Source organism: Heterodontus francisci, chromosome 2 (genome assembly GCF_036365525.1).
Source record: "Heterodontus francisci isolate sHetFra1 chromosome 2, sHetFra1.hap1, whole genome shotgun sequence".
NCBI classification, from domain to species: Eukaryota; Metazoa; Chordata; class Chondrichthyes; order Heterodontiformes; family Heterodontidae; genus Heterodontus; species Heterodontus francisci.
Window position 1 is genome coordinate 203232534 of NC_090372.1, and position 23800 is coordinate 203256333.

A 23800-nucleotide genomic window follows, 5' to 3' on the forward strand; every position below is an offset into this window, starting at 1 on the left:
TAAGTTATGGGGAGTAGGCAGTAGTGTGGGGACTAGGAAGCTGTACAGATCATTAAAAAGCACTTCATAACCAATGAATTATTTGGTATTATCGGGGTTGTCCTATCTGCAAACGCAGCATAAGAACATATGAAATAGGAGCAGGAGTAGACCGTACAGCCCCTTGAGCCTGCTCCGCCATTCAATACAATCATGGCTGATCTTCTACCTCAACTCCACTTTCCCACCTGCTCCCCATATCCATTGATTCCCTGAGAGACCACAATTCTGTCCATTTTTTTTGATTCTTTCATGGGATGTGGGCATCGCTGGCAAAGCATTTGTTGCTCATCCCTAATTGCCCTTGACAACTGAGTGGCTTGCTAGGCCATTTCAGAGGGCAGTTAAGAGTCAACCACATTGCTGTGGGTCTGAAGTCACATGTAGACCATGTAAGGATGGAGATTTCCTTCCCTAAAGGACATTTATCTTAAATATATTGAACGATCTCTGGGTAGAGAATTCCAAAGATTCACAAACCTTTGAGTGAAGAAATTTCTCCTTATCTTAGTCCTAAATGATTGGCCTCTTATCCTGAAACTGTTCCCCTGTGTTTTACATTCCTCAGCTAGGGGAAACAACCTCGCAGTGTCTACTCCGTCAAGCCCCTTCAGAATCTTGTATGCTTACTGAGATAACCTCTCATTCTTCTAAACGCAAGAGAGTATAGGCCCCATTTACTCAGTCCATCATCACTGGACAATCCTCATACCCCAGAAACCAACCTAGACTGGTTCTCTGCCTCCAAGGCAAGTATATTCTTCTTTAGATATGGTGACCAAAACTGCACACAGTACTCCAAGTGTGGTCTCACCAAAGCCCCATACAATTATTTCAAGACTTCCTTATTCTTGTACTCCAATCACCATGCAATAAAAGCCAACATGCCATTTGCCTTCCTAACTGCTTGCTGTGCCTGCATGTTAACTTTCTGTGTTCCTTGTACGAGCACACCCAAGTCTCCCTGAACATCAACATTTAGAAGTTACACGTTTTAAAAAAAAATTCTGCTTTTCTATTCTTACCAGCTAATTGAATAACCTCATTCTTTCCCACATTATACTCCATCTGCAACCTTGTTGCCCGCTCACTTAAGCTGTCTATATCTTTTTGCAGCCTCTTGTGTTCACCTCACTCCTTACATTCCCATCTAGCTTTGTATCATCAGCAAACTTAGATACATTACTCTTTTTTTCTTCGTCTAAGTCATTAATATAAATTGTAAATAGCTGAGGTCCCAGCAGATCCTTGCCAACTTGAAAATGCCCCATTTATCCCTACTCTTTGTTTCCTGTCCATTAACCAAAGCTCTATCCATGCTAATATATCATCACCAAATCCATGAGCCCTTTTCTTATTGTTACGACCGACCACTCCAGTCAAAGCCCCCAATCAAAATATACGATTCTGATTGTGGTGGGAGAAATGCACTGTTAATTCAATTTCAACCCTCCACAGATCGTCTGATATATCAGGTCGTGCAGTGTCTTAGTTGTTGGGTTTATGTTGTGCATATATAGGCTTTGTTTTTTTGCATTAATGACAGATATCATCTCAGCTGATTAGTCTCAAACCAGTCCTTGTTGCAGGTTCTGCCTTTACCAAATTATGCTTCTATTGCTTCACAGATGACTGCGCTTAGTGACTTCCAAGCTTCATCGATGCCAGCATCAGTGCTTCCCATTAAGGGTTCCGAAGAAGGGTCACTGACCTGAAACGTTAACTCTGCTTCTCTCTCCACAGATGCTGCCAGACCTGCTGAGTATTTCCAGCATTTCTTGTTTTTACTTCCCATTAAGGCTTTGGTGGGTAACAAGCATCCTAGTGACATTGCGATGTGCTGGTGTTTGGCATCATTGCTTATGTAAGAGATGTTGATCTATGGCGGGTCATTGGGTTTGGAACTTTGGGGGTGCGCCTTCACTCTGCTGCTGAGAACAGAGTGGTCGGTGTCGCAATCTGCACGATGGTAGGTGCAGATGTGAAGAACATTGGACAGATCGCGCCTCCTTGTGATGACTAAGTCTAATTGGTGCTAATGTCCAGACCTTGGGTGACGCCATGATACCTTGTGGCGATGTCTGCCCTGGAAGAAGGTGTTGGTGATGGAAAGTCCCATCTATTGCCACAGCCTTTTGACCTTCTCCTTCTTTGCTGGAAAATAGGCTCCATTCCACAGGGGATGCATGACACCAAAATCATCACATGATGCAAAAACAAAGGCGACAGAGGAAATGGCAGCAACTACAGGGGCATCTTAGTCTTTAGCGTCACGGGGAAGGCCTTTGTTAGGGTCATACTGAAAAAATTCCATCTACATGCAGACCGACTGTATCCAGAAGCACAATGTGCTTTCTATGCTGGCAGATTTACTTGGACATGATCTTCTCCATACGCCAGCTACAAGAGAAGAGTAGGGAACAGAGTATACGTCTTTACCTTAATTCATAGATCTCACTAAGGCATCCGACACCATCAGCAGAGCAGGGCTCTATGTGTTTTTGGGAAAAACTGGATGTCCACCGAAGCTCTTCAGTCTCATCCAATTCTTCCACAACAACATGTACAGTTTGACGGCTCCATTTCTGACAGTTTCGGAATGAAGAATGGAGTGAAAACAGGGTTGTGTCCTAGCCTCACTCTGTTTAGCATCTTCTTCTCCATGCTCCTGACTATCGCCTTCCCTGCAGATTTGGAAGGTGTCTACTTGCACACAAGGTCAGACATCAAGCTCTACAATCCATCAAGAGTGAAAGCAAAGTCAAAAACACATCGCATCCTGATCAGCGAACTCCTCTATGCTGATGATGCTGCGCTAGTCGCTCACACAGAAACTCAGCTACAAAGACTCATGGACTGTCTCTCCCATGTCTGTAACTTGTTCTCCTTGACTATAAAATTCAAGAAAACCGTGGTCATGGATCAAGGTCATGGATCAACATCTCCACCCCTGATTGCACTAAATAACACCCCACTGGAAGAGGTTAGCAAATTCTGCTACCTTGGGTACATGGTAACAGACAATCTGTCCCTTGATGCAGAATTCGATACACGCATAGGGAAAGCAGCTACCAGCTTTGACTGACTCACAAAACGTGCATGGGATAACACCAAGCTGACCCTTAGGACTAAGCTGATAGTTTATAAGGCCTGTGTTCCCAGCACCTTGCTGTATGGCTGTAAAACATGGGAGACTTACACCTACCAGGAAAAGAAGCTCAATAATTTCCATCTTCGCTGTCTGCGACGCATTATGGATAATTCCTGGCAGGACAAAAATCACAAATGCGGCAGTCCTCTCAAAGGCAGAGCTCCCAAATGTGTTGGCACTAATCAAACAGAGGTGGCTTCAGTGGATCATACACATCTACAGGATGGAAGACAGTCGCATACCCAAGGACCCTCTGTATGGTGAGGTAGCCGGGGCCAGACAACCAGTGGGGTGCAAGCATGGCACGAAGGCCCTAAATGTCAACTATCGTATCTGGGAGTCATGAGCTGGCGAAAGAGGGAAATGGCAACACACCTTGTGGAGTGGTGTGCACTACCACAACAACCAGTTGCTACAGCAGCTTGGCAACAGGCGCCAATGTCAAAAACATGGCAACAGACGTCATCATCAAAAACAACTCATAGGGTTACTTGGCAGCTTCACGTGCAGCACTTGTGGCAGAACCTGCCTCTCAAGGATTGGCCTTCACAGCCATCAGCAAAGGTGCACCAAGAGATGACACCCCACCTAAATGGATTGTTTGCTGCGCATCCATCATCTTTCGTAGCTGGAAGGATGCCAATAAATTTGTCAAACACGATTTCCCTTTTGTAAAACTATATTGACTTTGTCTGATCATACTATGATTTTCTAAATGCATTGTTAAGACTTCCTCCATAATAAATTCCAGAATTTTCCCAACGACTGATGTCAGGTTAACTAGCCTGTCGTTCCCTGTTTTCTCTCCCTCTTTTTTTGAATTGCGGTGTTCCATCTACTAACTTCCAATCCGATGGGACTGTTTTTGAATCTAGGGAATTTTGGAAAATCATAACCAGCACATCCACTATCTCTGCAGCTACCTCTTTTAGACCCCATGGATGTAGGCCTTCAGGTCCTGGGGATTTGTCAGGCTTGTCTCTTAGATTTCTCCAATACTACTTCTCTGCTGATATGAATTACCTTAAGTTCCTCACTTTGATTAACCCCTCAGTTCCCTCTATTTCTGGTATGCAGTTTGTGCCTTCTACTGTGAAGATTGGCACAAAGTATTTGCCCATTGTCTCTGCCAATTCCTCATTCCCCAAAATAATTTCCCCTGTCTCTGCCTCAAAGGGACCAATATTTACTTTAGGTACTCTCCGCCTTTTTATATACTTGTAAAAGCTCTTACAATCTGTTTTTATATTCCTGGCTAGTTTACTGTCATTCTATTTTTTCACTTTTTATCAACTTTTTGGTCGCTCTTTGCTGGCTCCTGAAACACTTCCAATCTTTAGGTTTACTGGTACTTCTGTAACATTATAAATCTCTTCTTTTAATCTCTTCTTCCTGGCATTTCTTCACAGACAAAGATTTTGGGAAGGCTGTACTCATCGGTTGCTGGCCCGCTGGTGGCTAGTCAGGCCTATCCGTGACTGGCAGATTCTCCCACAGTGGGTGCAAGTGAAGGTGCAGTCGCTGCTGGGGGCAAATGGATCTATCCTTCTCCTCCTTTTCTCTTTCATGCTGGTTCTTCACTCAGTCTCTAAGGTGTCTCTAGCACTCCTGATGTAGCATCTCCAAGCATCACGATCTGTGACCTGCTTCCCATTGGCAGTAGTCGTTGTGGCACACAGAGAGGGAGTCCTTGAAACGTTTGCATGGGGCCCCTTCGTTCCTTTCACCTGTAGTCAGTTCTCCATACAACATGATCTTGGGAAGGCGACTGTCATCCATCCAGGCAACGTGACCCGCCCAACACAGTTGGCTTTGCAGGAGGATGGCCTCAATGTTGGTTATGTTGGCTGTTTTCAGGACTTCAATGTTTGTGATGTGGTCCTGCCAGCGGATCTTGAGGATGCTGCGGAGGTAGCGTTGATGGAAGCACTCTAGAAAGCATACATGACGGCGGTATAGGACCCATGACTTGGCCCCATACAGAAGGGTGGTGAGGACTACGGCTTTGTACACTTTGAGTTGGATCTATGCTCTGAGGCTGTGGTTGCTCCACACTCATTTGTAGAGTCTGCCAAATGTACTGTTTGCTAATCTAATACTATTCTTAACCTCACTAGTAAGCCACAGGTGGATCTTTCTTGTGGTTTTTTTGTATTTTCATTAGATTGTAATTTTGGTTAACATTTTGAATTGCTTCTTTAAATGTTTCCCACTGTGTATTTACGCTGTACTTTTTAGTTTATTTACCCAATCAACCACTCATATCTATATAATTGGCTTTGTTTAAGATTTGCATTTGGGACTGGAGTATGTCACTTTCAAACTTAATATGGAATTCAACTGTATTATGATCACTTTTCCCCAGGGATCTTTTACTATGAGATCACTGATTAATCCTGCCTCATTGCACAATACTAGATCCAAAATATCTTTATCCCCAGTTGATTCCACAATGTATTGCTCAGGAAACTGTTGCAAAAGCATTCTACAAACTCATCTTCCAGATTACCTTTCCCAATTTCATTTGCCCAGTCTATATGAAGATTAACGTCCCTCGCAATTATTACATTGCCTTTGTTACAAGCTCCAATTATTTTTTTGCTTAATGGTCTGTCCAATGGTATAACTACTGCTAGGAGGCCTATAAACTACTCCCACCTGTGTTTTCTGACCCTTGTTATTCATAATCTCTATCCATACTGATTCTATTTCCTGATCATTTGAGTGAAGATCATTTCTCATGATTGTCCTTTTTCCATTCTTTACTATCAGAGCTACTCCTCCTGCTTTTCCATTCTATATGTCTTTTCAAAATGTTGTGTACCCTGGAATATGTATTTGCCAACCTTGGTCAACATGTAAGCATGTCTCTGTAATGAAAATTTGATCTAAACCTTTTATCTCTAATAATAAAAGTAAAATACTGCAGATGCTGTAAAAACAGAAAGTGCTGGAACTACTCAGCAGGTCAGGCAACACCTGTGGGGAAGGAAGCAGAGATAATGTTTCAGGTCTGTAACCTTTCAACTCTATTTGTGCCGTTAGTTCATCCATTTTATTCTGAATGCTTCGTGCATTCAGATGAAGGACTTTTAGTATTTTTTTAGTACTATTTAGTCAGATTATTAGTACTATTAGTCAGATACAGGAGAAATGCCGTGAACAACAGACGCCCCTCTACATTGCTTTCATTGATCTCACCAAAGCCTTTGACCTCGTCAGCAGACGTGGTCTCTTCAGACTACTAGAAAAGATTGGATGCCCACCAAAGCTACTAAGTATCATCACCTCATTCCATGACAATATGAAAGGCACAATTCAACATGGTGGCTCCTCATCAGGCCCCTTTCCTATCCTGAGTGGCGTGAAACAGGGCTGTGTTCTCGCACCCACACTTTTTGGGATTTTCTTCTCCCTGCTGCTTTCACATGCGTTCAAGTCCTCTGAAGAAGGAATTTTCCTCCACACAAGATCAGGGGACAGGTTGTTCAACCTTGCCCGTCTAAGAGCGAAGTCCAAAGTACGGAAAGTCCTCATCAGGGAACTCCTCTTTGCTGACAATGCTGCTTTAACATCTCACACTGAAGAGTGCCTGCAGAGTCTCATCGACAGGTTTGCGGCTGCCTGCAATGAATTTGGCCTAACCATCAGCCTCAAGAAAACGAACATCATGGGACAGGACGTCAGAAATGCTCCATCCATCAATATTGGCGACCACACTCTGGAAGTGGTTCAAGAGTTCACCTACCTAGGCTCAACTATCACCAGTAATCTGTCTCGAGATGCAGAAATCAACAAGCGCATGGGAAAGGCTTCCACTGCTATGTCCAGACTGGCCAAGAGAGTGTGGGATAATGGCGCACTGACACGGAACACAAAAGTCCGAGTGTATCAGGCCTGTGTCCTCAGTACCTTGCTCTATGGCAGTGAGGCCTGGACAACGTATGTCAGCTAAGAGCGACGTCTCAATTCATTCCATCTTTGCTGCCTCCGGAGAATACTTGGCATCAGGTGGCAGGACCGTATCTCCAACACAGAAGTCCTCGAGGCGGCCAACATCCCCAGCTTGTACACACTACTGAGTCAGCGGCGCTTGAGATGGTTTGGCCATGTGAGCCGCATGGAAGATGGCAGGATCCCCAAAGACACATTGTACAGCGAGCTCACCACTGGTATCAGACCCACTGGCCGTCCATGTCTCCGCTTTAAAGACGTCTGCAAATGCGACATGAAATCCTGTGACATTGATCACAAGTCGTGGGAGTCAGTTGCCAGCGTTCGCCAGAGCTGGCGGGCAGCCATAAAAACGGGGCTAAAATGTGGCGAGTCGAAGAGACTTAGTAGTTGGCAGGAAAAAAGACAGAGGCGCAAGGGGAGAGCCAACTGTGCAACAGCCCCGACAAACAAATTTCTCTGCAGCACCTGTGGAAGAGCCTGTCACTCTAGAATTGGCCTTTATAGCCACTCCAGGCGCTGCTTCACAAACCACTGACCACCTCCAAGCGCGTATCCATTGTCTCTCGAGATAAGGAGGCCAAAGAAGAAGATTTTTTGCATGGACCTTATTCACTGATAGACTATTTACCTTTAAACTCTCTGTCCCTTCCTGTCCCACTCTGCTTGGCTTTACCCAAATTGTTGCACTCTTCTATTGCCTCGACTTTTCTCTTTAGATTTCTACATCTCCCTTCCACTGAACCCTCTCCCCCCAACCTTTTTAGTTTAAGCTCTATCCACTGCCCTATCTATACGACTCGTCAGGACTCTGATCCCAGTATGGTTTAAGTGAAGCCCATCCTGACACGATAACTCCCTCTTTCCCAAGTATTGGTGCCAGTTCCCCATGAATTAAAACTTCTTCCTACACCATTCTTTGAGCCACAGGTTTAATCCTCTAATCTACATGACCCTATGCCAATTGGCATGTGGCTCAGGTAACAATACAGAGATTATTACCTTTGAGGTTCTGTATTTTAATTTGGACCTTAACTCCTCAAACTCTCCCAGCAGAACATCATTCCTAGATCTACCTTTCAGTTAAAGTCCCGTAAATAGCAATTAGATAAATAACTAGTTGGTGGTGAATGGTTCAATACAGTGTGCCACCATGAAAGGTCCATATTGCATTTCCTTTGTGAATGCATGAATATGGATGTGTGAATTGAACACTTCAATCACTTTTCATCATTTATATAACAAAGACAAACACATTAATGTTACATTTTCCCATAAATTATAATGTTAATAATGATAAATTTGAATAGAATTGTTATTACATGGGAATTGGTGGGGCAGGGAGAGAATTATTAGTTTTGTTTTATATGCAGCAGAGTATATCACACAGGGGTATCTCACATTGGGTAATAACAATCCTAGAAATGACAGCCCAGTCATTCTTCTCCATTTCCATGACTGTTAATTTGTTGCGGAGACATTATAATTTAAAGTTCACTAAGTATACTAAATTAGTTACAGGATACCTTTTCATTATGATGAAATACCACAAAATTTAGATAGTTGTCTCTGCACAAAAAAGCAACTTGTATTTATATAGCGCCTTAAGCAGAGTGAAATGTCCCAACAGCTTCAGAGTTGTGGGTGAAAATTGAGCAAAAGCAATAAAGAGGGTGGTTGAAGGTACTGTCAAATTTTGAAGATGAGGAGAGATGGAGTAAGAGATATGGGAGGGAGTTCCAAGATGGCTGATAGTTCCGACACATGACAGAGCAAAGCGAAGGAAGGAGAGATGTTTAACAGTAGGAAGAGCTATTGGTGCAGACTTGAAATATGTTCAAGCAGGTTACAAAGGTAGGGATTTGAAGATAAGGATTTTGAAACTGATGGCAATGGAGGTCAGCAAGGTTTCGAGTGGTAAGGCCAGGAGGATTGTGTATAGCATAGTATGTGAGCGGAAGACTTCAAGATGAGTTAATGCAGGATGGAGATCAGGAAGCCAGAAAAGAGGACATTATTAAAGTCAAGTCTGGTGGTGATGAAGGTATGGTGACAGCTTTGGAATTTAGTACTTATACACATTGATATGTGCAAGTGGAAATTTGGAGTGATCAGGTGATATCTGAAAGTTAGGAACTTACTTTGGGTCTCTCGTATCAGGAACATCTCTGTTGTAGCCCAAACGATTACTGATGAGCACATTGAAAGCATGTTTCTGGTATCCTGCATTCCGAATCTGCTGATCTACTTCATTGAAAATCATGCCTGAGAAAAAGATACTTTTATTAAAGTAAATATGTTAGAACATTTACATTAACACGTCAATATGTTTTACAGGGAACAAATTTCAAAGTCAGAAAATCCACTAAACAGTGCATTTATTTTTGACCATTTGCTTTAATCTAAATTTCCCTCCATTTTTCTCTCCCAAGTTGAGCACTCCTGCTGACCAGGTCCTGAGGCAAGGCTGCACTGTACCAACTGCTGGGTTGGTATTTGGTTTGGGAGGTAGAAGATATTGAGTAGGGATAAAAGTAACATTCTCTGATTGGCAGGATGTGACAAGTGATCTGTACTGGGGCCTCAGCTTTTTAGTAAGATATTGTCTAATTCTGAGCACTACACTTTAGGAAGGATGTGAAGGCACGGGAGAGGGTGCAGAAAAGATTTATGAGAATGGTTCCAGGTTTGAAAGAATTCACTTACATGGATAAACTGGTGAAGCTGGAACGGTTCTCCTTAGAAAAGAGAAGGTTGAGAGGAGATTTAATAGAGGCGTCCAAAATCATGAGGTGGCTGGACAGAGTAGAGAGGGAGAAACTGTTCCCATTGGTGAAAAGATCAAGAACCAGCTGACACCAATTTAAAGTGACCAGCAAAAGAACCAGAAGCGACATGAGGAAAAACTTTTTACGCAGTGAGTAGATAGCATCTGGAATACACTGCCTGAGAGTGTGGTGGAGACAGATTCAATCGGGGATTTTAAAAGGGAATTGAATAATTATCTGAAGAGAAAAGATTTTCAAAACTATGGGAAAAAGGTAGGGGACTGGAACTAGCTGAGTAGCTCTTGTAGAGAGCTGGCACAAACACGATGGGCCGAAGGGACTCCTGTGTTGTAACCATTTCATGATTCTATCTTAACAACTTGATTGAAGGAATAGAAAGCTGTATTCCAACTCTGCAGATTACACTAAGTTAGGAGGGGCAGTCCGTTGTGTGGAAGAAAGCAGGACAGTACAAAGGGACATGTTCAAACTAAGTGATTGGGCAAAACTGTAGCAGGTGGAATTCAATGTGGGGAAGTGTGAGGTCATTCAACTTCAGATCCCAGAAAGACTAGGTGCTGTGGAGAAGCAAATCATTAAAAGCCAGTGCACCGATACAAATATATCCTCAAGATATTGCTTCCATCTAGAGTTTTCTTTTATTCATTCATGGGATGTGGGTGTCACCGGCAAGGTCAGCATTTATTACCCACCTAAATTGTCTTTGAGACACAACTGAGTGGCTTGCTGGGTCATTTCAGAGGCAAGTTAAGAGTCAACCACATTTCTGTGGGTAGCAGCCATATAGGCCAGACCGGGTAAGGATGGCAGATTTCCTTTAAGTGAAGCAGCTGGGTTTTTATGGCAATTTGGTAGTTTCATGGTCACCATCACTGATACTAGCCTTTTTATCCCAGATTTATTTAGTTAACTGAATTTGGATTTCCCAGCTACCACGATGGGATTTGAACACAAGTTGCTTGATCAGTAGTCCAAGCCACTGGATTACTAGCTCCGTAACATAACTACTGTCCTACTGTGCCCGAAAATGGAAGCAGCAGCTACCAATTTGGCGACATGGCTCAACGTTCTATTGGCTGTCAATTGTTTCGCTATACTGGTTACACATGCTGAACATTGAGCTAAATAAGACAGACAGCCAGAGGGACAAACAAAACATTTGTACTGCACCTTTCACGACCTCAGGATGTCCCAAAGCAATTTAAGCCAATGAAGCACTTTCTAAGTGTCATTACTGTTGAAATATAGCGAATTTGAGCACAAGAAGGCCCCACAAACAGCAATGTGATAATTACCAGATAATCTGTTTTTGTGATGTTGATTGAGGGATAAATGTTGGCCAGGACACCAGGGATAACTCCCCCGATTTTCTTTGAAAAGTGCCATGGGATCTTTTATGTCCAGCTGGGTGGGCAGACAATGCCTCGGTTTAACATCTCATTTGGAAGACGGCACCTCCAACAGTGCAGCACTCCCTTAGTATTGCACTGGAGGGCCAGTGTTGAGTTTTGTGCTCAAGTGCTGGAATGGGACTTGAACCCAGACACTCAGACCCATGAGTACTAATGACTGAGCCACAGTTAACACCTAAATCAGGAATAAAAGAATGACTAGAGTTAGATTAGGGCCAATCAAGGATAGTAGTGGGAAGTTGTGTGTGGAATCAGAGGAGATAGGGGAAGTGTTAAATGAATATTTTGCGTCAGTATTTACAGTAGAGAAAGAAAATGTTGTCGAGGAGAATACTGAGATTCAGGATACTAGGCTAGATGGGATTGAGGTTCACAAGGAGGAGGTGTTATCAATTTTGGAAAGTGTGAAAATAGATAAGTCCCCTGGGCCAGATGGGATTTATCCTAGGATTCTCTGGGAAGCCAGGGAGGAGATTGCAGAGCCTTTGTCCTTGATCTTTATGTCGTCATTGTCGACAGGAATAGTGCCGGAAGACTGGAGGATAGCAAATGTTGTCCCCTTGTTCAAGAAGGGGAGTAGAGACAGCCCTGGTAATTATAGACCTGTGAGCCTTACTTCGGTTGTGGGTAAAATGTTGGAAAAGGTTATAAGAGACAGGATTTATAATCATCTTGAAAAGAATAAGTTCATTCGCGATAGTCAGCACGGTTTTGTGACGGGTAGGTCGTGCCTCACAAACCTTATTGAGTTTTTCGAGAAGGTGACCAAACAGGTGGATGAGGGTAAAGCAGTGGATGTGGTGTATATGGATTTCAGTAAGGCGTTTGATAAGGTTCCCCACGGTAGGCTATTGCAGAAAATACGGAAGTATGGGGTTGAAGGTGATTTAGAGCTTTGGATCAGAAATTGGCTAGCTGAAAGCAGACAGAGGGTGGTGGTTGATGGCAAATGTTCATCCTGGAGTTTAGTTACTAGTGGTGTACCGCAAGGATCTGTTTTGGGGCCACTGCTGTTTGTCATTTTTATAAATGACCTGGAAGAGGGTGTAGAAGGGTGGGTTAGTAAATTTGCGGATGACACTAAGGTCAGTGGAGTTGTGGATAGTGCCGAAGGATGTTGTAGGGTACAGAGGGACATAGATAGGCTGCAGAGCTGGGCTGAGAGATGGCAAACGGAGTTTAATGCGGAAAAGTGCGAGGTGATTCACTTTGGAAGGAGTAACAGGAATGCAGAGTACTGGGCGAATGGGAAGATTCTTGGTAGTGTAGATGAACAGAGAGATCTGGGTGTCCAGGTGCATAAATCCCTGAAGGTTGCTACCCAGGTTAATCGGGCTGTTAAGAAGGCATATGGTGTGTTAGCTTTTATTAGTAGGGGGATCGAGTTTCGGAGCCACGATGTCATGCTGCAGCTGTACAAAACTCTGGTGAGACCGCACCTGGAGTATTGCGTGCAGTTCTGGTTACCGCATTAAAGGAAGGATGTGGAAGCTATGGAAAGGGTGCAGAGGAGATTTACTAGGATGTTGTCTGGTATGGAGGGAAGATCTTACGAGGAAAGGCTGAGGGACTTGAGGTTGTTTTCGTTGGAGAGAAGGAGGAGGAGAGGTGACTTAATAGAGACATATAAGATAATCAGAGGGTTAGATAGGGTGGATAGTGAGAGTCGTTTTCCTCGGATGGTGATGGCAAACACGAGGGGACATAGCTTTAAGTTGAGGGGTGATAGATATAGGACAGATGTGAGAGGTAGTTTCTTTACTCAGAGAGTAGTAGGGGCGTGGAACGCCCTGCCTGCAACAGTAGTAGACTCGCCAACTTTAAGGGCATTTAAGTGGTCATTGGATAGACATATGGATGAAAATGGAATAGTGTAGGTCAGATGGTTTCACAGGTCGGCGCAACATCGAGGGCCGAAGGGCCTGTACTGCGCTGTGATGTTCTAATTCTAATTCTAAATAGGTTGAAAATCTAGCCCATGTGGGTGAATGACAAAAGCATTTTAATAGGATTACTTATTTCAACAAAAAGACTTAAAATAAGTCATCCCTGGAAAACTACAGAGTTGAAGTTTAACACTGCAGTAACTAATACTAAAATGTTTTCAGTAACAAGATTCATCTTCCTCAGCAAAACTCCAAAAGCAAAATCTTGCCTAAAACTTTAGATTCCAGAAGAGGGTTTTTTCCCCACAGCCTCATGATTCTCAGCTTTTTATTTTTTAGAGATACAGCACTGAAATAGGCCTTTCGGCCCACTGAGTTTGTGCTGACCATCAACCACCCATTTATACTAATCCTACATTAATCCCATATTCCTACCACATGCCCACAATTCCCCTACCACCTACCTATACTAGGGGCAATTTATAATGGCCAATTTACCTATCAACCTGCAAGTCTTTGGCTGTGGAAGGAAACCGGAGCACCCGGCAAAAACCCACGCAATCACAGGGAGAACTTGCAAACTCCGCACAGGAAGTACCCAGAATTGAACCCGGGTCGCTAGAGCTGTGAGGCTGCGGTGTTAACCACTGCGCCACTGTGCTGCTCCAAAGTTGTCGATTTTAAGAACTGCACTTCACACACCATGACTGTGCAGTTCTTTGTTTTATTCCACATGGCTGGAAATCAGGCTGTTTTAATATTACTGAGTACTTTTGTATGAAATTTTTTGTTTATGGCAGAGTTAACCAGTTTATTTTAACTTTTTCATTAAAAATATGTATAAAGGATTTTTTTAAATTATTCTTTCACGGAATGTTAGAATCACTAGCAAGGGCAACGTTTGTTGCTCATCCCTAATTGCCCTTGAGAAGGTGGTGAATTGCTTTCTTGATCCGCAGCAGTCCATCTGGTGTAGTACACCACAGTGCTGTTAGGAAGGGAGTTCCAGGATTTTGACCAAGCATGAAAGAACAGCAATATATTTCCAAGTCAGGATGGTGTGTGGCTTGGAGGGCCACACTGAGTGTTCCCATGCATCTACTGCCCTTGTCCTTCAAGGTGGAAGATGTTGCAGATTTGGAAGGTGCTGTCGAAGGATGCTTGGCGAGTTGCTGCAGTGCATCTTGTATATGGGCAGCACAGTAGTTGGGTGGCACAGTGGCGCAGTGGTAAGCACTGCAGCCTCACAGCTCCAGCGACCCGGGTTCAATTCTGGGTACTGCCTGTGTGGAGTTTGCAAGTTCTCCCTGTGTCTGTGTGGGTTTCTGCCGGGTGCTCTGGTTTCCTCCCACAGCCAAAGACTTGCAGGTTGATAGGTAAATTGACTGTTGTAAATTGCCCCTAGTGTAGGTAGGTGGTAGGAGAATGGTGGGGATGTAGTAGGGAATATGGGGTTAATGTAGGATTAGTATAAATGGGTGGTTGTTGGTTGGCACAGACTCGGTGGGCTGAAGGGCCTGTTTCAGTGCTGTATCTCTAAATAAATAAATATGGTACACACTGCTGCCACTGTGTGTCAGTGGTGGAGGGAGTGAATATTTAAGGATGTGGATGGGATGCCCATCAAGCAGGCTGCTTTGTCCTGGATGCTGTCAAGCTTCTTGAGTGTTGTTGGAGCTGCACTCATCCAGGCAAGTGGAGAGCATTCCATCATACTTCGGACTTGTGCTTTGTTGATGGTGGACAGGCTTTGGGGAGTCAGGAGGTGAGTTACTTGCCACAGAATTCCCAGTATCTGGCCTGCTCTTGCAGCCACAATATTTATATGGCTTGGCTGGTCCAATTAAGTTTCTAGTCAATGGTTAAATCCCAGGGGGATGTTGATGGTGAGGGATTCAGTGATGGCAATGCCATTGAACGTCAAGGGGAGACGTTTAGATTCTCTATCTTTGAAGACGGTCATTGCCTGGCACTTGTATAGGGTGAATGTTACTTGCCACTTATCAGCCCAAACCTGAATGTTGTCCAGGTTTTGCTGCATGTCGACTTGGCCTATTTCAGTATCTGAGGAGTCGCAAATGATTAAAGAGACAATTACTGCAGTAAGGAGGGATAATATCTTAGAAGGTTCCTCTAATGAGGCCATATGGGTAGAACTTAAAAACAAAAAGGGGGCTATTACTTGGCTGGGAGTGTACTACAGGCCTCCAACAGTCAGGCAGTGGTAGAGGAGCAGATCTGTGGGCAAATCACAGAGAGGTGAAAAAATAATAGGGTAATAATTGAGGGGATTTCACTTCCCCTATAGTAGAGGGGATAGTATTAGCACAAAAAGCTTAAAGGGGGCGGAATTCTTCAAGTGCATTCAGGAGAGTTTTTTGAGCCAGCACGTAGAGAGTCCTACAAGAGGAGGGGTGGTACTGGACTTTAATCCTAGGGAATGAAGCTGGACAGTTGTAGGAGTGGCAGTGGGGGAGCATTTTGGGGATAGTGACCATAACTCTGTAACATTTAAGGTTATTATGGAAAAGGACATAGAGGGACTGCAAATAAGCGTCCTAAATTGGGGGAAGGCCGATTTCAATATGATAAAACAGGATCTGGCCAAAGTGAACTAGGAGCAGCTTCTTATAGGAAAGTCTACATCAGACCAGTGGGAGTCATTTAGAAGGGAAATTGTGAGGGTTCAGGTGCAGCATGTTCCTGTAAAGGTGAAGGGTAGGACCAACAGGTCAAGGGAACCGTGGATGTCAAGGAATATAGAGGATTGGATAAGGAAAAAAAAGGAGGCTTATGGCAGATTCAGAGTGCTGAAAACAGCAGAGGCCCTACAGGAGTATTCAAAGTGTAGGGGAGTACTTAAAAAAGTAATTAGGAGAGCGAAGAGGGGGCATGAAAAATCACTGGCAGACAAGATAAAGGAAAATCCCAAGGCGTTTTATAAGTATGTTAGGGGCAAGAGGATAACCAGGGAAAGAGTAGGGCCCATTAGGGATCAAAGAGGCAACCTGTGTGTGGAACTAGAGGCCAGAGGTGAGGTTTTGAATGATTACTTTTCATCTGTATTCACTATGGTGAAGAATGATGTAGGAGTAGTGATCAAGGAGGGGGATTGTGATATACTTGATCAAATTAGCATTGAAAAGGAGGAAGTATTAGCTGTATCAACGGGCTTAAAGGTGGATAAATCCCCAGGCCTAGATGTGATGGATCCCAAGCTGCTATGTGAGGCAAGGGAGGAGATAGCAGAGGCTCTGACACAAATTTTCAAATCCTCTCTGGCCACAGGAGAGGTACCAGAGGATTGGAGGACAGCGACTGTGGTACCATTATTCAAGAAGGGTAGCAGTGATAAACGAGGTAATTACAGGTCAGGGTGTCTAACATCAGTGGTAGGGAAATTATTGGAAAAAATTCTGAGAGATGGGATTAATCTATACTTGGAGAGGCAGGGATTAATCAGGGATTGTCAGCATGGCTTTGTCAGGAGGAGATCGTGTCTAACAAATTTGATTGAATTTTTCGAGGAGGTGACTGGAGGTGTAGATGAGGGTAAAGCAGTTGATGTAGTCTACATGGACTTCAGTAAGGCTTTTGATAAGGTCCCGCATGGGAGATTGGTTAAGAAAGTAAAAGCCCATGGGATCCAGGGTAATTTGGCAAATTGGATTCAAAATTGGCTTAGTGGAAGCAGGCAGAGGGTGATGGTAAAGGGTTGTTTTTGTGAATGGAGGCCTGCGACCAGTGGGGTACTGCAGGGATCGTTGCTGGGACCCTTACTGTTTGTTGTGTACATTAATGATTTAGACATGAATGTAGGAGGTATAATCAGTTAAGTTTGCAGATGATAGGAAAATTGGTGGTGTCGTAAATAGTGAGGAGGAAAGCCTTAGATTACAGGACGATATAGATGGGCTGGCAAGATGGGCAGAGCAGTGGCAAATGGAGTTTAATCCTGAGAAGTGTGAGGTGAAGCACTTTGGGGGATCTAACAAGGCAATGAAATATACAATGGATGGTAGGACCCTAGGGAGTACAGAGGGTCAGAGGGACCTTGGGGTGCTTGTCCATAGATCACTGAAGGCAGCAGCACAGGTAGACAAAGTGGCTAGGAAGGCATATGGGATACCTGCCTTTATTAGCCGAGGCATAGAATATAAGAGCAGGGAGGTTATGATGGAGCTGTATAAAATGCTGGTTAGGCCACGGCTGGAGTACTGGTCTGGTCGCCACATTGTTGGAAGGATGTGATTGCACTGGAGAGGGTGAACAGGAGATTCACCAGGATGTTGCCTGGGCTGCAGCATTTCAGTTATGAAGAGAGACTGGACAGGCTAGGGTTGTTTTCCTTGGAGTGGAGAAGGCCGAGGGGGGACCTGATTGAGGTATACAAAATTATGAGGGGCATTGATAGGATAGATAGGAAGAAACTTTTTCCCTTAGCAGAGAGGTCAATAACTAGGCGGCATAGATTTAAGGTAAGGGGCAGGAGGTTTAGAGGGGAGTTGAGGAGGAATTATTTCACCCAGAGGCTGGTTGGAATCTGGAACACACTGCCTGAAGAGGTGGTAGAGGCAGGAACACTCACAACATTCAAGAAGTATTTAGATGAGCACTTGAAACACCAAAACATACAAGGCTACAGGCCAAGTGCGGGGAAATAGGATTAGTTAGGACAGGTGCTTGATGGTCGGCGCAGGTGCGTTGGGCCGAAGGACCTGTTTCTGTGCTGTAAAACTCTATGACTCTATAACACTGTGCGATCATCACCAAACATGCCCACATCTGGCCTTATGCTGGAGGGAAGGTCATGTCGGAAGCAGCAGAAGATTGCTGGACATAGGACACTATCCTGAGGAGCGCCTGCAGCAATGTCCTGGAGCTTACTTGTTTGGCCTCCAACATCGATCTTCCTTTGTGCTAAGTATGAATCCAACCAGTGCAGACTTTTCCCCCCAATTCTCATTGACTGCAATTTTGCTAGGGCTCCTTGTTGTCACAGTCGGTCAAATGCTACCTTGATCTCAAGGGCATTCCCTCTCATCTCACCTCTTGAATTCAGGTCTTTTGTCCATGTTTGGACCAAGGCTGTAACAGGTCTGGAGCCGAGTAACCCGAGCTGAACCCAAAGTGAGCATCAGTGAGCAAGAGTAGGCACACTATAGCCTGCCAGACTGAATGTTGAGTTCAATAATTTCAGAGCATGACGGGGCCCCCATTTTACTTTCATTTTTAGTTATTTTTTTCTTTTTCCTTTTTTTGATTTTTTTTTGTGTTTATTTTATTTTATTTTATCTTAGTTTGTTCAGTTTGCTTACCCACGGTTTTTTTCATGTTTGTACTTGCGGCTGTTCAATTTTCAGTCCATTAACACCCTATCTGTACTAATGCTTTGTCTTTCAACACACCATTAACATTTTGTTTGCCTTTGCTCCACAGCCTTCTGGTCAGCTATTCTGTGACCTTGTCCTATTTACACCTTCTCCTTTGTTATCTCTTGCTCCACTCCCACTTTACTTGCTTATAACCTTTTACAGTTCTAATATTTGCTAGTTCTGAAGAAGGGTCACTGACCTGAAATGTTAACTCTGCTTCTCTCTCCACAGATGCTGCCAGACCTGCTGAGTATTTCCAGCATTTCTTGTTTTTATTTCAGATTTCCAGCATCTGCAGTATTTTGCTTTTATTATATCAGTGAGCAGGTTATTGCTGTGTAAGTGGCACTTGATGGTACTGTCGACAACAGCTTCCACCACTTTGCTGATGATCAAGAGTAGACTGATGGAGCAGTAATTGGCCGGATTGGACTTGTCATGCTTTTTATACAAAGGGCATACCTGGGCAATTTTCCACATTGTTGGGTAGATACCAATGTTGTAGCCGTACTGGAACAGCTTGGCTAGGGAGTGGCTAATTTTGGAGCACACATCTTCAGTACTACTGCCAGGATGTCGTCAGGGCCCATAGCCTTTGCTGTAGCCTTCAGCCGTTTCTTGATATCACGTGAAGTTGATCATGTTTGGAGGTTTTCTAGTACTACTTGGGAGGGTTTAAACTAGTCTTGCAGGGGGGTGGGACCCAAAGTAGTAGTCTCTCAGAAGAGATAGTTGATAGTTGCAAATGTATAGGTTAAAGCAAGCAAGTCCAGTAGGCAGGCTTTGCAGGGGCAGGACAGGGAGCGTGGAAGGTCTGGTAGGCTAAACTGCATTTACTTTAATGCAAGAAGCCTTACAGGTAAGGCAGATGAACTCAGAGCATGGATCGGTACATGGGATTGTGATATTATAGCTATTACGGAAATGTGGTTGAGGGATGGGCAGGACTGGCAGCTCAATGTTCCGGGGTACCGATCCTTCCGGCGTGACTGAGGTGGAGGTAAGAGAGGAGGGGGAGTTGCACTATTGATTAGGGAGGACATCACGGCAGTACTTAGAGAGGATATCCCGGGGGGTGGGGGGGGGGTGGCGTCCAGCGAGGCCATATGGGTAGAATGTAGAAATAAGAAAGGGGTGATCACTTTGATGGGATTATACTATAGGCCCCCCAATAGTCAGAGTGAAGTGGAGGAGCATATATGTAGGGAAATCATCGATCGGTGTAGGAATTATAGGGTTGTAATAGTATGTGATTTTAATTTCCCTAATATTGTCTGGGACTGCCTTAGTGCTAAGGGATCAGATGGGGAAGAATTTGTTAATTGTGTCCAGGATAGTTTTCTGAAGCAGTATGTGGATGGCCCTACTACAGAAGGGGCTACACTCGACCTCCTCTTAGGAAATGAGGATGGGCAGGTGGTTGATGCATCAGTGGGGGAGCATTTTGGGACCAGTGACCATAACTCTATTAGCTTCAAGATAGTTATGGAAAAGGATAGGACTGGTCCTCAATTTGAAGTCCTAAATTGGGGGAAGGCTAATTTCGATGGCATCAGACAGGAACTCTCAAAAGTTGAATGGGAGAGGCTGTTTACAGGTAAAGGGACGTCTGGCAAGTGGGAGGTTTTTAAAAGTGAGATAGGAAGAGTTCAGGGCCGGCATGTTCCTGTTAGATGGAAGGGCAAGGCTGGCAAGTTTAGGGAACTTGGTTGATGCGGGATATTGAGGGTCTGGTCAGGACAAAGAAGGAGGCATATGTCAGGAATAGGCAGCTGGAATCGAGCGAGTCCCTCGAGGAGTATAGGGGATGTAGGACTACACTTAAGAAGGAAATTAGGAGGGCGAAAAGGGGCCATGAGATTTCCCTGGCAGATAAGATAAAGGAGAATCCTAAAAGATTCTATAAGTTTATTAAGAGTAAAAGGGTAGCTAGGGAGAGAGTAGGTCCCCTTAAGGATCAGTGTGGCAATCTAGGTGTGGAGCCACGGGAAATGGGTGAGGTCTTAAATGAATATTTCTCGTCCGTATTTACCGTGGAGAAGGTCATGGAAGTTAGTGAGTTCAAGGGAGGGAACACCGACATCCTGGAGCATATCAACATTACAAAGAGGAGGTGTTGGAGGTTTTGAAGCACAATAAGGTGGATAGATCGCCAGGGCCTGACCAGGTGTATCCTAGGAAGCTAGGGGAAGCAAGGGAGGAGATTGCTGGGGCCCTGGCAGTGATTTTTGTATCATCGTTAGCCACGGGTGAGGAAGACTGGAGGATAGCTAATGTTGTGCCTTTATTTAAGAAAGGCAGCAGGGATAAGCCAGGGAACTACAGGCCGGTGAGCCTTACATCAGTGGTGGCAAAGTTATTGGAAGGGATTCTGACAGACAGGATTTATATGCATCTGGAAAGGCATGGTCTGATTAGGGATAGTCAGCATGGCTTTGTGCGTCGGAAATCATGTCTCACGAATTTGCTTGAGTTTTTCGAGGAGGTGACCAAGAGGACTGACAAGGGCAGGGCGATGGACGTTGTCTACATGGACTTTAGCAAGGCCTTTGACAAGGTCCCGCATGGTAGGCTGATCCAGAAGGAACACATGGGATCCAGGGTGAGCTAGCAGATTGGATACAAAATTGGCTTGGTGATAGGAGGCAGAGGGTGGTAGTGGAGGGTTGTTTTTCAGATTGGAGACCGGTGACCAGTGGTGTGCCGCAGGGATCGGTGCTGGGCCCTCTGTTGTTTGTCATATATATTAATGACTTCGATGTGAATGTAAGGGGCATGATTAGTAAGTTTGCAGATGACACCAAAATTGGTGGTATAGTGGACAGTGAAGAAGGTTGTCTAAGGTTATAACAGGATATAGATCAACTGGGAAAGTGGGCAAGGAAGTGGCAAAAGGAATTTAACGCAGACAAGTGTGAAGTGATGCATTTTGGGAAGTTAAACCAGAGCAGGACATATACAGTGAATGGCAGGGCCCTGGGGAGTGTTCTTGAGCAGAGAGACCTTGGGGTGCAAGTACATAGTTCCCTGAAAGTGGCAACACAGGTAGACAGGGTGGTGAAGAAGGCGTATGGTGTGCTTGGCCTTCATCGGCCGAGGCACTGAGTACAAGAGTTGGAATGTCATGTTACAGTTGTACATAACGTTGGTTAGGCCGCATTTGGAGTACTGTGTGCAGTTCTGGTCGTCGCACTACAGGAAAGATGTGAGTAAACTAGAGAGGGTGCAGAGAAGATTCACAAGGATGTTGCCTGGTTTGGAGGGCTTGAGTTATAAAGAGAGATTGGATAGGCTGGGTCTGTTTTCCCTGGAGCGGAGGAGGCTGAGAGGGGACATGATAGAGGTATGTAAAATTATGAGAGGCACAGATAGGGTAGATAGCCAGAGTCTATTTCCCATGGTAGGGTGACTAAAACTAGAGGGCATAGATTTAAGGTGAGATGGAGGAGGTCTAAAGGGGATCAAAGGGGTAAATTTTTCACACAAAGAATAGTGGGTATCTGGAATGAGCTGCCTGAGGAGGTGGTGGAGGCAGGAACAGTAGCGACATTTAAGAGGCATCTAGACAGGTACTTGAATGAGCAAGGCATAGAGGGATATGGAATTAATGCAGGCAGGTGGGATTAGTCTAGAAAGGCATTATGGTCGGCATGGACGCAGTGGGCCGAATGGTCTGTTTCTATGCTGTATGACTCTATGACTCTAAATTGACTAAAAACTGTCGTCTATGATGATGGGATCCTCAAGAGGAGGCCAAGATGGATCATGCACTTGGCACTTCTGGTTGAAGATAGTTGCAAATGCTTCAGCCTTATCTTTTGCCTCTTCCCTAACTGTCCCCCATCATTCATGGCTGCCTGTGGCAGGACTGCAGATCTTTGATCTAATCTGTTGGTTGTGGGATTGTTTAGCTCTGTCTATCGCATGCTGCTTACGTTGTTGCGCATGCATGTAGTTTTGTGTTGTAGCTTCACCAGGTTGGTATTTCATTTATAGGGATGCCTGGTGCTGCTCTCCGATACTCCTCATTGAACCAAGGTCGATCCCCTGGCTTGATGGTAATGGTAGAGTGAGGGATATGCCAGGTCATAGGGACACATTCAGCATTCATCCACTAGAATTTGAATAGGCTAATTTCAAGGTCATTGAATCCTTAGATCCATCAGCTATACCATTGTGGATTGCATATGCATCCCATTTATTCTTCTGTTGAATTTGCAGGATTCCCATTTTATAGGCAGTATTTGTTAATCAGTCAAAATTTGCAAGATTAGAAAGATGATTAGAAATGTGAAAGGTTAGAAATTAGTCTCGGCCTGTTTCTGGACCCAGTCTCAGGCCTGCAGAAAGCAGTGCATGTTCAAACACGGGGCCCAAGGCAGCATGGGAATCAGACCCCATCTACATATCCATGGTGAGCTGCAGGCGGCTGCCGCACCTCCACAGGCAGCTCCACACACTAGAAAAATAAATTTTGGGATGCTGGCAATAACCCTGAGGTAAGTCTCGGGATGGGGGGGGGGGTGAGAGGTAGATGGGACAATGCAGGGCCGACCGCCAGGACTGTGGAGTCAGAGCGTGGGGGAAGCAGTCATGATCCTCCTGCCTCCAAAAAGGGATTTTTCCTTGAAAAGCTTACACTTTGTCAGTACCCTGGGAGGGGGTGCTGTAAGGGTTTGAGCTTAGAAGCAATTTATAAATACTTTGAAGAGGTAACAAACTGAACACATCGTTACTAACCCATTAACCTAACAGGAAAAGATGACTCACCTAGTTCTGAAGACAGTACCAATTTTTTCTTGGAATTTCTTGGCAAATCTTTCATAACCTGGTTGCCTACATTGCCTTGGTGCTGGGATTCAAACAGTTGTTTGGGGCCTTTAGTAAATCGGTGCTGGAATCTCCACTGCGCCCGCTGGCTCCCCTGGAAGGGCACATTGCTGAAATGGTAGCCTTCGTTGTTCAAGTTGAAGTAGATGAACAGGAGTAGTGTCCAGGTCACGGACGTGAAGAGACACCCATAGCAGAAGTAGCGTAGCGTGACACTGCCCATGGTATCCCTAGCATTGTTAGAGGCCCATTTTCATTTCTCTGAAACAACACAAAGTTAAGCCGATTAGCCTGATGCAGAAGAGAACTGTTAGTGGCTCCCCACACACCAGTGAGCCACTTCAGCAAAATTCCTTTGGACAAA

General features: G+C 44.5%; 1 protein-coding gene across 6 annotated transcripts in view; it reads right to left on the bottom strand.

The window, feature by feature from the left end:
- Positions 1-23800, bottom strand: part of galnt11 (UDP-N-acetyl-alpha-D-galactosamine:polypeptide N-acetylgalactosaminyltransferase 11 (GalNAc-T11)) — a 214858-nt gene that overhangs the window by 51693 nt on the left and 139365 nt on the right. For all 6 annotated transcript variants that reach the window (XM_068015045.1, XM_068015044.1, XM_068015047.1 and 3 more), the window contains 2 exons: positions 23377-23697; positions 9286-9409 (listed from right to left, as the gene is read on the bottom strand). In XM_068015045.1, coding sequence (XP_067871146.1) covers positions 9286-9409; positions 23377-23659 — 407 coding nt within the window. In that variant the 5' untranslated portion in view covers positions 23660-23697. The remainder of the gene's footprint in view (positions 1-9285; positions 9410-23376; positions 23698-23800) is intronic.